Source organism: Ranitomeya imitator, chromosome 2, assembly GCF_032444005.1.
Source record: "Ranitomeya imitator isolate aRanImi1 chromosome 2, aRanImi1.pri, whole genome shotgun sequence".
Lineage (NCBI taxonomy): Eukaryota > Metazoa > Chordata > Amphibia > Anura > Dendrobatidae > Ranitomeya > Ranitomeya imitator.
The window spans coordinates 182419369-182434306 of record NC_091283.1 but is presented as its reverse complement, the minus strand read 5'-3'; the positions used below and the strand labels follow the sequence as shown (position 1 = coordinate 182434306).

Here is a 14938-nt window from a genome sequence, read left to right as displayed (position 1 = left end):
ATGAGAATGCTTGGTCTGGGGGAACATGTGTGTAAATGGGTTAGTAACTGGCTTAGTGATAGAAAGCAGAGGGTGGTTATAAATGGTATAGTCTCTAACTGGGTCGCTGTGACCAGTGGGGTACCGCAGGGGTCAGTATTGGGACCTGTTCTCTTCAACATATTCATTAATGATCTGGTAAAAGGTTTACACAGTAAAATATCGATATTTGCAGATGATACAAAACTATGTAAAGCAGTTAATACAAGAGAAGATAGTATTCTGCTACAGATGGATCTGGATAAGTTGGAAACTTGGGCTGAAAGGTGGCAGATGAGGTTTAACAATGATAAATGTAAGGTTATACACATGGGAAGAGGGAATCAATATCACCATTACACACTGAACGGGAAACCACTGGGTAAATCTGACAGGGAGAAAGACTTGGGGATCCTAGTTAATGATAAACTTACCTGGAGCAGCCAGTGCCAGGCAGCAGCTGCCAAGGCAAACAGGATCATGGGGTGCATTAAAAGGGGTCTGGATACACATGATGAGAGCATTATACTGCCTCTGTACAAATCCCTAGTTAGACCGCACATGGAGTACTGTGTCCAGTTTTGGGCACCGGTGCTCAGGAAGGATATAATGGAACTAGAGAGAGTACAAAGGAGGGCAACAAAATTAATAAAGGGGATGGGAGAACTACAATACCCAGATAGATTAGCGAAATTAGGATTATTTAGTCTAGAAAAAAGACGACTGAGGGGCGATCTAATAACCATGTATAAGTATATAAGGGGACAATACAAATATCTCGCTGAGGATCTGTTTATACCAAGGAAGGTGACGGGCACAAGGGGGCATTCTGTGCGTCTGGAGGAGAGAAGGTTTTTCCACCAACATAGAAGAGGATTCTTTACTGTTAGGGCAGTGAGAATCTGGAATTGCTTGCCTGAGGAGGTGGTGATGGCGAACTCAGTCGAGGGGTTCAAGAGAGGCCTGGATGTCTTCCTGGAGCAGAACAATATTGTATCATACAATTATTAGGTTCTGTAGAAGGACGTAGATCTGGGTATTTATTATGATGGAATATAGGCTGAACTGGATGGACAAATGTCTTTTTTCGGCCTTACTAACTATGTATGTATGTTACCAAAACAACACGTCCATCTTGAACTGTCCACCCACCTCTCTTCTTGCTCCCTCTCCGATGGCTTACAATCTGGCTTCCGGCCACACCACTCCACTGAAGCAGCCCTAACTTGACCAATGACCTATTAACCGCCAAGGCCAAGCGACACTACTCTGTCCTCCTCCTCCTGGATCTGTCCTCTGCCTTTGGCACAGTGGACCATTCCCTATTACTACAGACCCTCTCATCTATTGGCATCACTGACTTGGCACTAGCTTGGATCGCGTCATACCTAACAGACCGGACATTCAGCATCACCCATTCGCACACCAGGTTCAGTCCTAGGGCTCCTGCTCTTCTCCATCTACATCTCACGGCTTTCAGTATCACCTCTATGCTGATGACACACAGATCTACATCTCTGGACCAGATATCACCACCCTACTAACAAGAATCCCACAATGTCTGTCCACTATTTCATCCTTCTCCGCTAAATTTCTAAAACTTAATATGGATAAAACAGAAATCACCATCTTTCCCCCATCTCACTCAATCTTCCCAACGACCTATCCATTAAAGTAAAAGGCTGTCCACTCTCCCCAGTCCAAGAAGCTCCCTGCCTTGGGGTTATCCTTGACACTGATCTCTCTTTCAAACCACATATACAAGCCCTTTCCACTTCCTGCCAACTTCAACTCAAAAATATTTCACGGATTCGTACATTCCTAAACCAAGAATCTGCAAAAACCCTAGTCCATGCCCTCCTCTCCCGCCTTGACTACTGTAACCTCCTGCTCTGTGGCCTCCCCTCTAACACTCTCGCACCCCTCCAATCTATTCTAAACTCTGCTGCCTGACTAATCCACCTGTCCCCCGCTATTTCCCGGCCTCTCCCCTCTGTCAATCCCTGCACTGGCTCCCCATTACCCAAAGACTCCAGTTCATAACCCTAACCATGACATACAAAGCCATCCACAACCTGTGTCCTCCATACTTCTGTGACCTCGTCTCCCGATACTTATCTGTACGCAACCTTCGATCCTCACAAGATCTCCTTCTCTACTCCCCTCTTATCTTCTCTTCCCATAATCGCATACAAGATTTCTCCCGCATATCCCCCTACCCTGGAACACTCTACCACAATATATTAGACTCTCGCCTACCATTGAAACCTTCAAAAAGAACCTGAAGACGCACCTCTTCCGACAAGCTGAAAACCTGCAGTAACCACCTCTTGACCAAAGCCACTGGTGACCAGCTCTACCCTCGCCTATTGTATCCTCACTCAACCCGGGTAAATTGTGAGACCTCGTGGGCAGGATCCTCTCTCCTCCTGTACCAATGTGACTTGTATTGTACTGTACTTGTTTTTATTATGTATACCCCTCTTCACATGTAAAGTGCCATGGAATAAATGGTGCTATAATAATAATAATTAGACCGATATATTAGCCATCTGACTAATGCATTAAAGGGATACTCCTACATCAGTTTATCAAGGCCTGGACCCGAACCACACTACCTGGCTGGGCCGTGGGGTCACCTGACACAAACTATCAGGCCCAGAGTAATATGTGAGGGTGGTTAGTTTGTCTCAGAGACCCACAAAGAGCTGAAAATTGTGGTCCGACTATGGAGCATTAAAAACTGAATGTGGACTTAGATTTGCATAAGGAGTTATTGCAACGTAACCTGGTAAAAAAAAAAAAAGGCAGATAAAACACAAGAAACGTGACCTTCCGGCAGCTGTATCCATTTATAGCTACTGAAGAGAGAAACCAGACAGTCTAAAAAAAATATATAAATTACAAGTAGTAAACGGAAACCTGAACATAGGAAAAGCTTCTTACACAGATGCTCAGCCCATATGAAGCTGAGGTGCAAACACGATGACAGGTTATTCTCACATCTGCAGGGGGGAATGCTCTGGGAGATTTTTTTTTAGCATTAAGTAATGTTTAAGAATAAAAAAATTGAACAAACAGCTAAAACCTCCTTTACCGCGTATCTGGTAAAGTCTTGCTATTACTGTGTAAATTTCCTGAGCCGTTCATGTGTAAAACGTGGACAAATGATGGAGGCTCTAGTGTTAAAGTGGGATTCACATGTCCTGCGCTTCTGGCGTGGCCACATGAGATGGGAATACCCCTTATATCTGTTCTGCAAATGGGAAAAGTGCAATCAGTACAACAATCTTGTCCATGGCGCTCGTGCTGCAATACCAGACACTGCCCCATGTAATGAAAGGAGGCAAAGCTGTTGCACTGAGTGCTTCATCCGCTGCAAAAATCACTAGTGACCTTTCTGGGCCAGTGCAGACGTGCTGCCATAAGCTGTAATTGGGAGAAAAAAGATCAATGCAGTGGACAAAAAAAAAGAAGAAAAAACAACTTTCTGAGCTTGTGTACAATCCCTAAGGTTCAGAGTGTGGTAACAAAACTAATGTGCTGTCTGACAGTCAACATTACAGCTTCTATATAAAAGGGAAGAAAAAATCTATGTATAGGGAAGGCCGGATGGACAAGGAGAGAGCAGAACTGCTGAAACCTTGAAGAAGTCCAGGGTCTAATGTCCTCCAGAGCTTTCAGGTAAGAAGCAGCGCTGCTCCAATCTTCATTCTTACAACCGCCAGTCCAAGTGCTCAGTACAATATTAGATTAAAAACCTTAAAAACATGATTTTAGTATTTTCAGGGGAAGGAGTTGAGAGGTTAATAGAGATAGTTCATGTTCTACCCCCTTGCTTAAGATGGGCGTCTCCATGTCCTTTTAAAAAAACTTCGGAGAAAATAAAATCAACACAAAGGCCATGGAGCAAGCTGAGGAAGGGTCGGCACACATTACCTGATCTCCACTCCATATTTAAATGTCCGAACATGACCCACATGGAAGAAGAAAGCCCACACAAGGGCTGAGGACAAGGCCACATCCAGCAGTTTTGTCATGTAAGCATCTAGCTCTCGGGGGTCTTTGTCCTGCCTGGCCTTTTTGGTTTGTTTCTCTGTAAAACATGTCATGTTTATATGCAGTTTTTAAAAAAATAAGTGTTGAACACAGCCAAAGGGGGAGGCAGTATTGCGTTCTCTGAGGGCTTTGTCCCATGGCCCTACAAAAAGTCTAATCCACCAGGGGGGTCAAGCAAAAGTGTGGGACAGAAGGTCACAGCAGGAGCAGCTTTCCATTCCTGTGGATTTTCAGGATCTTTCCCAAACGCTGCTTTGCAGTTGCCAAGCCTTTCTTGGGTCTCTTCCCTGAAAATAGAAATAAATGTAACTTGCACTGAGTCATCATCACAACTGATTTTCTATAAGAGAAACCAGGCTCCTTACCCTGAACTACTTGACTTGATGGAGAGGTAGCAGAAAGCCGCCGGTGAGAGAGGAAGACACCTGGTGCCATAGGGGTAGTGCCTCGGTTGACCTGAGCCATGCCAAATATATTGGGTCCTGCTGTGTATTCGTGATCCACAAGGCTACCAGAGAAGACCTCAATCTGTGGTTCTGGTGGAGGGGGCTCTGGTTCTGATGGGAGAACTGGCGGTTCAGGTTCACTTGGCAGCTTCTTCTTACTCGATACTTTTTTCTTCTGGGATTTCTGTTGCTCCTATTTCATAAAAGAAGGTGTAAATAATATAATAATCATTGCCTCTGACAATGCCCACGTTATAGTATTTCTGATTGTTTTTTGTTCATTTACCTGCTGAGAAAGTCTTGCTGCAGCTACCGCTAACCCGGTCTCCACCGAGGCCACACGCGTCCCCTCACGAATCGGACGGGCCTGTTTAGGAAGTGTTGGAGTGACCCGTGCTGAAAAAAAAAAGAACTACGGTAGTTAATATCCCCTGGATCAGGTAATGTGAAATCCAGGGGATGTAATCTGAAGAAATGGCTACATGCTAGTAACATTAATGTGCTTCCTACTGTGGAGACCAGACTGAACCAAAGGATCCATTTTGTCTCCCAGATGAAATCTGCTTCTGCACAGCAAACTTGACATTTCCTTTTATAGAAGTAATCACGCGCGCATTTCTCCTTGATATTGTAGCCTTTCACCCACATACCAGATATTGTAACTTTTCACTAGTATAGATTTGCTTTGTAAGTGATTATGAAATATGAGCGCTTGTGCGCATGTCTGTAAATGCCTAACTTCTTACTATATAAAGAAGGGGCAGCGCCCAGTGAGGCAGGCGTGCTCCGGGGCTACCCCTGTTTATGAACACACAACCTTTGTGCTGCGTGTCATTTACTTGGATTCCTCAATCCAGGAAGCCAGGGACGGAAGAGGACTCAACATTTCTTGGCGCCCGAAACAGGGACCCGAGGCGAGAGTGTCTACTCGAGATTCACCTACGGATACGGACAACGGAGATCTGGGATAATGGACGGCAAATGAATTGAAAAACCTGGCCAGGTAAGAGACATTATTAGTTCTCTTTTATCTGCCCTGTATTATCCGAAAGATCTCTACGAGCCGTGTCACGCTGGGTTAGTCTAGTAGTGAGTAGATACCTATAACACTCGGGTTACCATATTGTATAGATTTATGAGTCCTGTCCCTGGCAGTGTGTGAACAAGTGTGAAGGTTGTGGCATGTTATGAAAGAAGGATAAAAGTACGTAGAACAATAAGCCGAAATTGTTAGGACAAGTCTTATTAGTGAAGTCAGCCTAACTGGGTCATGTGGTTGCGTCCTTTCGGGGAGACCTCCGCCCATGCTTGACTCTCTTTGAGAAACTTGTTCCTTCATTTTTGGATAAGAGTTTGATAGAATGAGCCCAGGACACGAGTCCATGAGCCTGGGACAAGTATGATAACAGAGACGGAGAGTTTGGTGATCTGTTTGGTGTTGCTGATCCTGTTTGCGTGCATTGTAGGAATCAAGTTTATTCTGCACATTAGAAAGAACGGAGCAGATCAGCCCTTCAATATCTTAGCTCCCTAGGAGAGAAGGCAACGAGACATCACTCCAGAGAGGTGGTTGTCCAAACGTCACCTAGGGTAGATACAGCTATTATTGAAAAGAAAAATGGGAAATAAACAGACAAAATCCGTCTTAGGACAAGTAGAAGCAAAAGATATCATACAGGAAAGATGTGGAAAGACAGTCAGAAGGCAGATCAGAAGGGTAAGAGAAAAATTGGGAATTTCAGAAGCACTTATGTTTAGCACTGAATGGGAAAGACTGAGTAAAGAACGAGGTGGAATTATCAGGGATAATGGGTGGGAAGAAATCATACACTGTATGATAAAGGTCTCAAAAACAGCTAAAGAGGAGAATTGGAAGTATGATCCAGACACTTCCAAATGGAGTATGGGTACGGGAAAATGTTGTGCCACGACTCATTCAGTTCCTCCTCCTTACCTAGATCCGAATGTTCAACCATTTGTACCTTCTGAAGGAGGACAAACCAAACCAAATTTATATCCTGGGTTAAATGGGGTGGAAGGATGGGTGTGCAAAAATTGTGGCCAGCAGAATCCAGACTGGAGAACTGAATGTTCTGCCTGTGGGGCCCCCAGAGGTCATCAATTGTTAGCTCCTGTTAGGATAGTACCGAAACCCTTCAGAGAAACTGGTGTAGATGGAGCAATGGCAACTAGATATCACCAAACCCGACAATACTTCCCTTGGTCCCCCGCTGAAGGAATGTCTCTTCTACATAATGCACCAGATCCTACCCAGTACCCAGTTAGATTCGCACAGTATATACAGCAAATTATGCAGACTCATGCAGGAGTCTGGGCAGATGGAGAGGAATTATGTAGAATGAAAATGACTCCTGGTCTCTTCCAGGAACTGCTAACACATCTACAGGGACACAGGCCACAGGTGGGACAGGAGCTACAAGAGGGACAAGCGGGACAAGGTGCCTTACAAACGATAGAATCAGGAACACAATTTGTAGACCATTTAATAGTTTTCATGAGGCAGAAACAGAGGCAGAGAGGAACAACGGGAGTGGTGGCTCAGAGACCTGGACAATCGGTAGATGAATATTATCTAGGGGTAGAGAATAATTTTAGAGATGAAGGAATAGATCTAACCGCTCCAGGAATGATGAGGTTAATTACAAAAACCTTTATAGATGGATTGTCTCCAAAAGTAAAGGAAAAACTTAAGGCTGCAACTCCTGATTGGAGAACCTTGGAAGACCCACACTTGACCAGGCAAAAAGCCGTAGGGATAGAGTTGGATTTAAGAGAAAATCATAAGCCTGTCAGAATAGCGCAAGCAAACACAACAGGTGGAAGGGCAAGACATAATTTTCCCTGTCATTACTGCAAGAAACCAGGACATTTCCAGAGAGAATGTAGAAAGAAGCAGGCAGACATAAAATCAGGAAAATTTGTACCAAAGAATAAGCCCTCAGACATCCAACAGACATCCATAGTGGATGGTCCCATACCAGATTCAGATTGACTCAATGTGTTACAAACTTCTCTACCAGCTAGAAGACCTATAATACAGGTGAATGTAGGGGGGAGAGAGATTCCATTCTTGATAGATACAGGTGCAACTTCCTCAATTTTGAATCAAGATTTTCTTCCAAACCCGGAAGATATTTCACAACAAACAACTTTTGCTGAGGGTTATGATGGGGTAATTCAAACACTACCATACACTGTGCCCCTAGAGGTCTCCTTAGGACCTAAATGTTTTGCATCCAGATTTTTGTATGCCAGAGGTGCCCCAACATGTTTGTTGGGAACTGATGTCTTGAAGAAATTAGAAGCTAACATCAATTTTAGGGAAGATGGCACAGTCATGCTGACTATCCCTGATGATGCGGAAACATTAGAACAATATGTCAGAATTCAGGCTTTTGAGCATTATACTGAAGAAAAAGAGTACACCACAGATCTAGACCTCTCAACGGTCCCAGAAACACTGTGGGCACAGGGTGACACTGATGTGGGATTATTGCATATCTCTCCTGTAAAACTATCTGTGCAACCAGGAACTGTTCTCCCAGAGCTCAGACAATACCCTGTGAGTGCCCAGCAGGAACTAGCGATTACAAAACAGATAGAGGGATATAGAGAGAAAGGGGTTTTGGTAGAGATACAATCACCTGCTAACACTCCTCTGTATCCAGTCAAGAAGAGAACTCTTGATAAGGGTTCTATGCCCAAATATCGTATGGTACATGATCTAAGAGAAATAAACAAAGTTCTAGATCCAATCACCCCAGTTGTACCCAATCCTCATACGTTACTATCACAGATACCAGCCAGTTCTCAAGTGTTTACTGTAATAGATCTTTCAAATGCATTTTTCTCGGTTCCTTTACACCAAGACAGTTGGCATTTGTTTGCATTTACATTTAAGGGCAAACAGTTGGCGTGGACACGCCTTCCACAGGGAATGATACACTCCCCTACTCTTTATTCAAATGCCCTACAAACAGTCCTTCAGAGGTTTGAACCCGAACCACAGGTAGTAATTTTGCAGTATGTGGATGACCTACTACTTTGCTGCCCAGATCTAGAAACTGCAGAAAGGTCCACTGTGAGTTTACTATGTTTCCTAGAAAAAGAAGGGTGTAAAGTGAATAGACAAAAGCTACAAGTTTGTCAGACCAAAGTGGTCTTTCTAGGTCATTGCATTTCTCAAGGTAAAAAGCATCTTACACCTCAAAGAACTGAAGCAATAAGACAGATGAATGAGCCTAGAAATCATAAACAGCTACGAGCATTTTTAGGAATAGTGTCTCATTGTAGACAATGGATTATACATGCCAGTCAACTAATGCAACCACTGTATGACTGTGTAAAAAGTGAACCTTATTTGTTGACAAAAGAAGGTCAGATTTCGTTCCAACAATTAAAAGATGCCCTTGTTTCAGCTCCAGCGTTAGGGCTACCAGACTACACCAAACCATTTCAGCTTATGGCTGCAGAAGTTGATTCCCATGCTACAGGAGTTCTTACCCAGAAGCATGCAGGGAAACAAAGACCAATTGCATATCTTTCAGCAAGGTTAGATCCCGTAGCTAGAGCAGCGCCAACCTGTGTACGTGTAGTTGTTGCTGTCTCACTATTGTTGGACAAAGCATCAGAAATTGTCCTAGAGCATCCACTCACAGTTCAAACTACACATGATGTTTATGGGATATTAAACCAGGTCCAACCAAAACACATTTCCATGGCCAGACATTTGCGGCTGCAGTGTTCTTTGCTGCTCCCCTCTACTATCACATTTGCAAGGCTTCAGACTCTCAATTTAGCTACACTGCTACCTCTCGAGTCTAAAGGGGGGAATAAGGACACTGATCCACACGCAAATTTTTTCCCTACAGATACACATGATTGTACAGAGCTCATTTTACAAGAAACGGTAGGCTTACCCAATGTATCCGAAACACCACTTCAAAATCCAGATTTAGAGCTGTTTATAGATGGTAGTAGGTTTGCAGATGACACAGGTAACTTCCATACAGGGTATGCAGTTGTGTCAGAATCTGAAACTCTCAAAGCAGAACCGCTTCCACCGAAACAATCTGCACAAGAAGCAGAACTAACAGCATTGATTGAAGCTCTAAAAATAGCTGAGAATCAGACAGCTAATATATACACTGATTCTAGGTATGCACATGGTATTGTGTTTGATTTTGGAGTAATCTGGAGAGCTAGAGGTTACATGACAGCGTCAGGACAACCTGTAAAACATGCTTCTCTGATCAAACAGATCTTAGAGGCTGCACAAGAAACAAAAGAAGTAGCAGTAATCAAGGTAGCTGCACATGTGAGACTCGACACTAGGGAATCTAGGGGAAATGATAGGGCTGATAAAGCAGCAGCAGTCAAACCCTTACAACAGGTCCATACTGTAAACCTCACAGAAAATACTGAAGATAGACTGAGACAAGCACAGGAAGATGCAGGAGAAGAGGAGAGGGACAGGTGGAAAAAGGAAGGGGCAGAAGAACAAGAGGGAATTTGGAAGAAAAATGGACTAATATGTCTACCTAGAGCCTGGTACCCGATAGTAGTTGGTGGATTACATCACCCTACGCATGTGTCTGCAAATGCAATGACACTACTGGCAAAGCAAGTCTGGTTGGCTCCAGGTTTTGGCAACTACGCAAGAGACTATTGTGCTGCATGCGCTATATGCCTGACACAAAATCCCGGACAGACAGCAAAGACCCCTATGAAGCACCACGTCCGACCTCTCTACCCGTTTCAACGGTTGCAGATAGACTTTATCCAGCTGCCAAAGAGTAATGGGTATGAGTATGTGTTGGTGTGTGTGGACATGTTCTCGGGGTGGCCAGAGGCCTATCCAGTTCGGAAGGCTTCAGCTAAAAACACTGCTGTAAAGCTAGTTACCGAACTGGTGCCCCGTTATGGTCTCCCTGAAGTGATCGAGTCAGATAGGGGTACTCATTTCATTGGAGAAATATTTCAAAATGTACTAAAAATGTTGGGTGTTGAAAGTCAGTTACACACTCCGTATCATCCTCAAAGTTCTGGTAAGGTAGAATGCATGAATGGAACTTTAAAATTAAAAATACAGAAAGCCATGGCTGAAACAGGAAAACCTTGGACAGAATGCCTTCCACTGGCCCTTTACTCAATACGCAATACCCCAAGGGGTAAGACTAAACTGTCTCCATATGAAATTTTGTTTGGCAGGACTGCCAATTTAGGATGTTATTTTCCACAGCAACTTGTGTTAAATATTGAATCACTGACTTCCTATGTGCAAAATCTTCAGAAACAATTAACTAAGGTGCATGCACAAGTTTTTGCTTCCCTTCCAGATCCTGACAACACTGAAGGAAGTCACAAGTTGGAACCAGGTGATCAAGTCTATATAAAAAGACACACCAGAAAGGCTCTTGAACCAAGATTTGACGGACCCTTCCAAGTCCTGTTGACAACACCTACATCAGTCAAGCTTGAAGGAAAGGCATCATGGATACATGCAAGCCATTGCAAAAAAGCAGTATAAAACTCATGATATTGATGTTAATAATGTTAACCACAACGAAGGCATGGGAAAGACTAAATTCTTTAGCCCCTTTGAACAATAGATTCGTACAACATCATAGAAAATTAGTGCACGACTTGTTAAACAATACACAAACCCTGACAGATTGTTGGATCTGTACCCATTCGCCGGTATCAGCCACAAGTATACCTTTTCTAGCAGTTCCCGTATTAGCAGAAGAAATATTCGCTTGGCCTAATTGTTCAGACAACCTGGCCAACAACCAAACTGGTAATACTAGGCTATGGAATACTACAGCTCAGTTTCAGTACAACCGCCCCTCCCTCTGATGCTTTCAAACCTGTAGTATTGGAAAGATACATACATAATAGAAAATGGGAACATTCTGAGTTGTTCCCCCAAGGTGATGATAACAGTTGTACAAGTAAGCCGGGGAACCTGGTTTGTAATGAATCTGATGAGTATGTCAACGGAATGCATGTGTGTGGTAATCCCGCAGCCGGGTACTGTAGCCCCTTGGGACAAAAACCCTCTTGGTGTATGCTTCAAAATGTATCTAGTTTTGTGGATTTGGCTCACAGATTGGTATTGCAGCACTCAGCTCTATGGGATCTGCCTGAGGGTACATTTTGGATATGCGGAGAAGGAGCATATAAATGGCTTCCCGTAGGTATAAAGGGTACTTGTACATTAGGACGCCTAACCCCAGCTACTTTCATAATTTCAAATAAACAAGTGAATATGCAAGCCGTGCCCAAGCACACACTATATAAAAGAGCTGCAGATAACTCACCACGTCCCTCGGGGAGGCCACATATAGTAGAAATGGGAATTCCCAACAAAATTGCTAGTACCATTTTTATTTATCCTATGTTAACACAAATGTGGGATAAATTAGTTAGAGCCACGGATTATCTAGATGATCAGATCTGGGATATATTAGATATACTAAACACTAGTGTAGCTGTACAGAATCAGCTTATAATAGTCGTCAACCAACATACCCTGGTATTGGATTACCTAACTGCCTCACAAGGGGGTATGTGTCAAATCATTGGACCCACCTGCTGTCATTATATAGACCCGAATAGTACTATGAGTATGACATTTAAATTAAAGGACGTACAACGACTCAGAGATCAGTATGACAAAGACAATGACCAGAATAAGGATAGCTGGTGGTCAGATACCTTTTCTTTTCTTAACCCAGCCAACTGGTTCAGAGGGATCGGTGGGTGGGTTGCCGGGATTATGCAGAGCATAATACATATAGTTATGATTATTGTAATCATATATGTGTTATTCAAGATTGTACTCAAGGGTATCTCAGTATGCACAAATAAATTTTGTGTAAGAGTATAAAGTTTATTATTGCCGTACTAATTTTCTTTTATATTTTAGTATACTGCCGCATAAAGAAGAAAATGCACAAGCTTCATGCAAAAATTTATGACAAATTATAAAAGAATATGTCAAAGGGGGGAATTGTGGAGACCAGACTGAACCAAAGGATCCATTCTGTCTCCCAGATGAAATCTGCTTCTGCACAGCAAACTTGACATTTCCTTTTATAGAAGTAATCACGCGCGCATTTCTCCTTGATATTGTAGCCTTTCACCCACATACCAGATATTGTAACTTTTCACTAGTATAGATTTGCTTTGTAAGTGATTATGAAATATGAGCGCTTGTGCGCATGTCTGTAAATGCCTAACTTCTTACTATATAAAGAAGGGGCAGCGCCCAGTGAGGCAGGCGTGCTCCGGGGCTACCCCTGTTTATGAACACACAACCTTTGTGCTGCGTGTCATTTACTTGGATTCCTCAATCCAGGAAGCCAGGGACGGAAGAGGACTCAACACTACTAAACACATAATGACTACATGTGCAGATGGCCCAGGGCTGTTTGCTTATACGTCATAGCAAACATTGGGGTCACTGGTATGGCCTCAATTATGTAGACATCCGTTTTTCCTGGATAGAACTTGAACCTAGAGTGCTGTTCACATGTCTGTGTATTTTTATGGACAGACACAGAGTGGTCCACACCACAACAAGGAGACATGTCCAATTTTATCAGTCATGGACCAAACTGGCCAACATTCTCTGTCTATCAAACATTTCATGTTTTTTTTTTTTTTTTTAATTTGTTTATTAATTTCAGAATAAACCATACAATACACACATTTGCATTCGTTATTATCAGGTACAGCATAAAGTACAGATAATTATATTGCATTATTGAGTATGCGAAAAGGTGCGTACTTTATTCATAACAAAAAATATTGTACCTATTATTGATAAATTATTTTAAGGACAGCAAATTGTGTACGTCAAATCACTGATATCCTGTAAATCACCGATTATATAACATCAACTACAATAACTACTAGTTTGCCGCTTAAAAGAAAACTCTGCATTATTCTGTCCTTCATGCAATGCCCCCAAAGCCATAAACCCAGCTTCCTGCACTGATATCTAATTAGTATGGATCTATAGAGTACGGTAAGAGGAGTTCCATCTACCCCAGATCTTCTCAAATTTCCTGGACATCCTCTATTTTGATACAATGTACGTTCATACGGGATAACCGAATTCAACAATTCAACACAGGCTCTGAGAGATGGGCAAGAACCACCCATCCACCGTAGCGCCAATACCTTCTGTGCCATAAAGAGTGTCTCTCGTAGAAAAATCCCATTATAATGGTCCCAGGTCTCCGCATCCCACACCCTGAATAAACAGGTCAAAGGCTCAAGAGGGACAGGAATTGACAACAGAGATGTTAATATTGTCGTCACCTCTTTCCAGTAATGAAAAATAATAGGGCATTTCCATATCATATGGATAAAATCTGCATCCAATGAGTGACATCGCAAACATTCTGGTGAGTGGAGACGACCCATTTTAAAAAGTGGCGTCGGTGTCAAATAGGATTGATATATTATATACAACTGGGTCATCCTATTGTTAATTGATGGGGAGACCCTAGCTGGAGATTCTAGGATATTCGCACCAGGTAAAGAAAGCTTTCCAGGTACTGTAATAAATCTTGGCAGAGGCTGGCTTCCATGCCCTGATCATGGCTCCAATGACATCCGGCGAGAGCCCTGCCTGGGTTAGAACCCAGGTCTCAAGGGCCACACCGTCAAATTGAGAGCCCCTGAGTTCTGGTGGTAGAATGGGCCTTGTGATAGAAGATCGGGGCGGTCAGGGAGACGCCAGGGGGCGTCTGCTGTAAGTTGTACGATGTTGGCGTACCATGTACATCTGGGCCAGTCCGGTGCGATTAGGATGGTTGGAACTCCCTCTTGCTTGATCTTCTTCACCACCCTGGATATCAGGGGGAGAGGTGGATAAATGTACAGAAGCTGGAACTGGGTCCAGTCCTGAACCAGAGCTTCTGCTCCGAGCGACCGCGGATCGTGTGTTCTGGCCATGAAGTTGGAGACCTTGGCATTGAAGTGGGATGCCATTAGGTCTACATCCGGGGTCCACCAGTGATGGCAGATCTGGAGAAAAATTTCGGGATGGAGAGACCACTCTCCCGAGTCTATTCCTTGTCAGCTAAGGAAGTCTGCTTCCCAGCGGTCCACACCTGGAATGTGGACCGCCGAGAGAACGGACCCTGTGCCCTCCGCCCAGTGGAGGATATGCGACACTACTCGCATCGCCTGGGTACTGCGGGTCCCCCCTTGGTGATTCACATGTGCCACAGCCATGGCATTGTCCCACTGTATTCTGATGTGAGAGGCTGCCAGTAAGTGATGGAAGGCCCTCAATGCCAGGAGGATGGCACGAATTTCCAGGATGTTGATGGACATGGTCGCTTCCACTGGGGACCACTTGCCTTGTGCCCTGTGGA

The 14938-nt window shown here is 43.6% G+C and overlaps 1 protein-coding gene across 1 annotated transcript in view; it reads right to left on the bottom strand.

Moving 5' to 3' along the window:
• Window positions 1-2851: 2851 nt before the first annotated feature.
• PHF8 (PHD finger protein 8) overlaps window positions 2852-14938 on the bottom strand; it is a 92689-nt gene continuing 80602 nt past the window's right edge. Inside the window, exons 20-22 of the mRNA XM_069748204.1 lie at window positions 4810-4919; window positions 4443-4716; window positions 2852-4364 (exon numbers count right to left, since the gene is read on the bottom strand). Coding sequence (XP_069604305.1) covers window positions 4273-4364; window positions 4443-4716; window positions 4810-4919 — 476 coding nt within the window. The 3' untranslated portion in view covers window positions 2852-4272. The remainder of the gene's footprint in view (window positions 4365-4442; window positions 4717-4809; window positions 4920-14938) is intronic.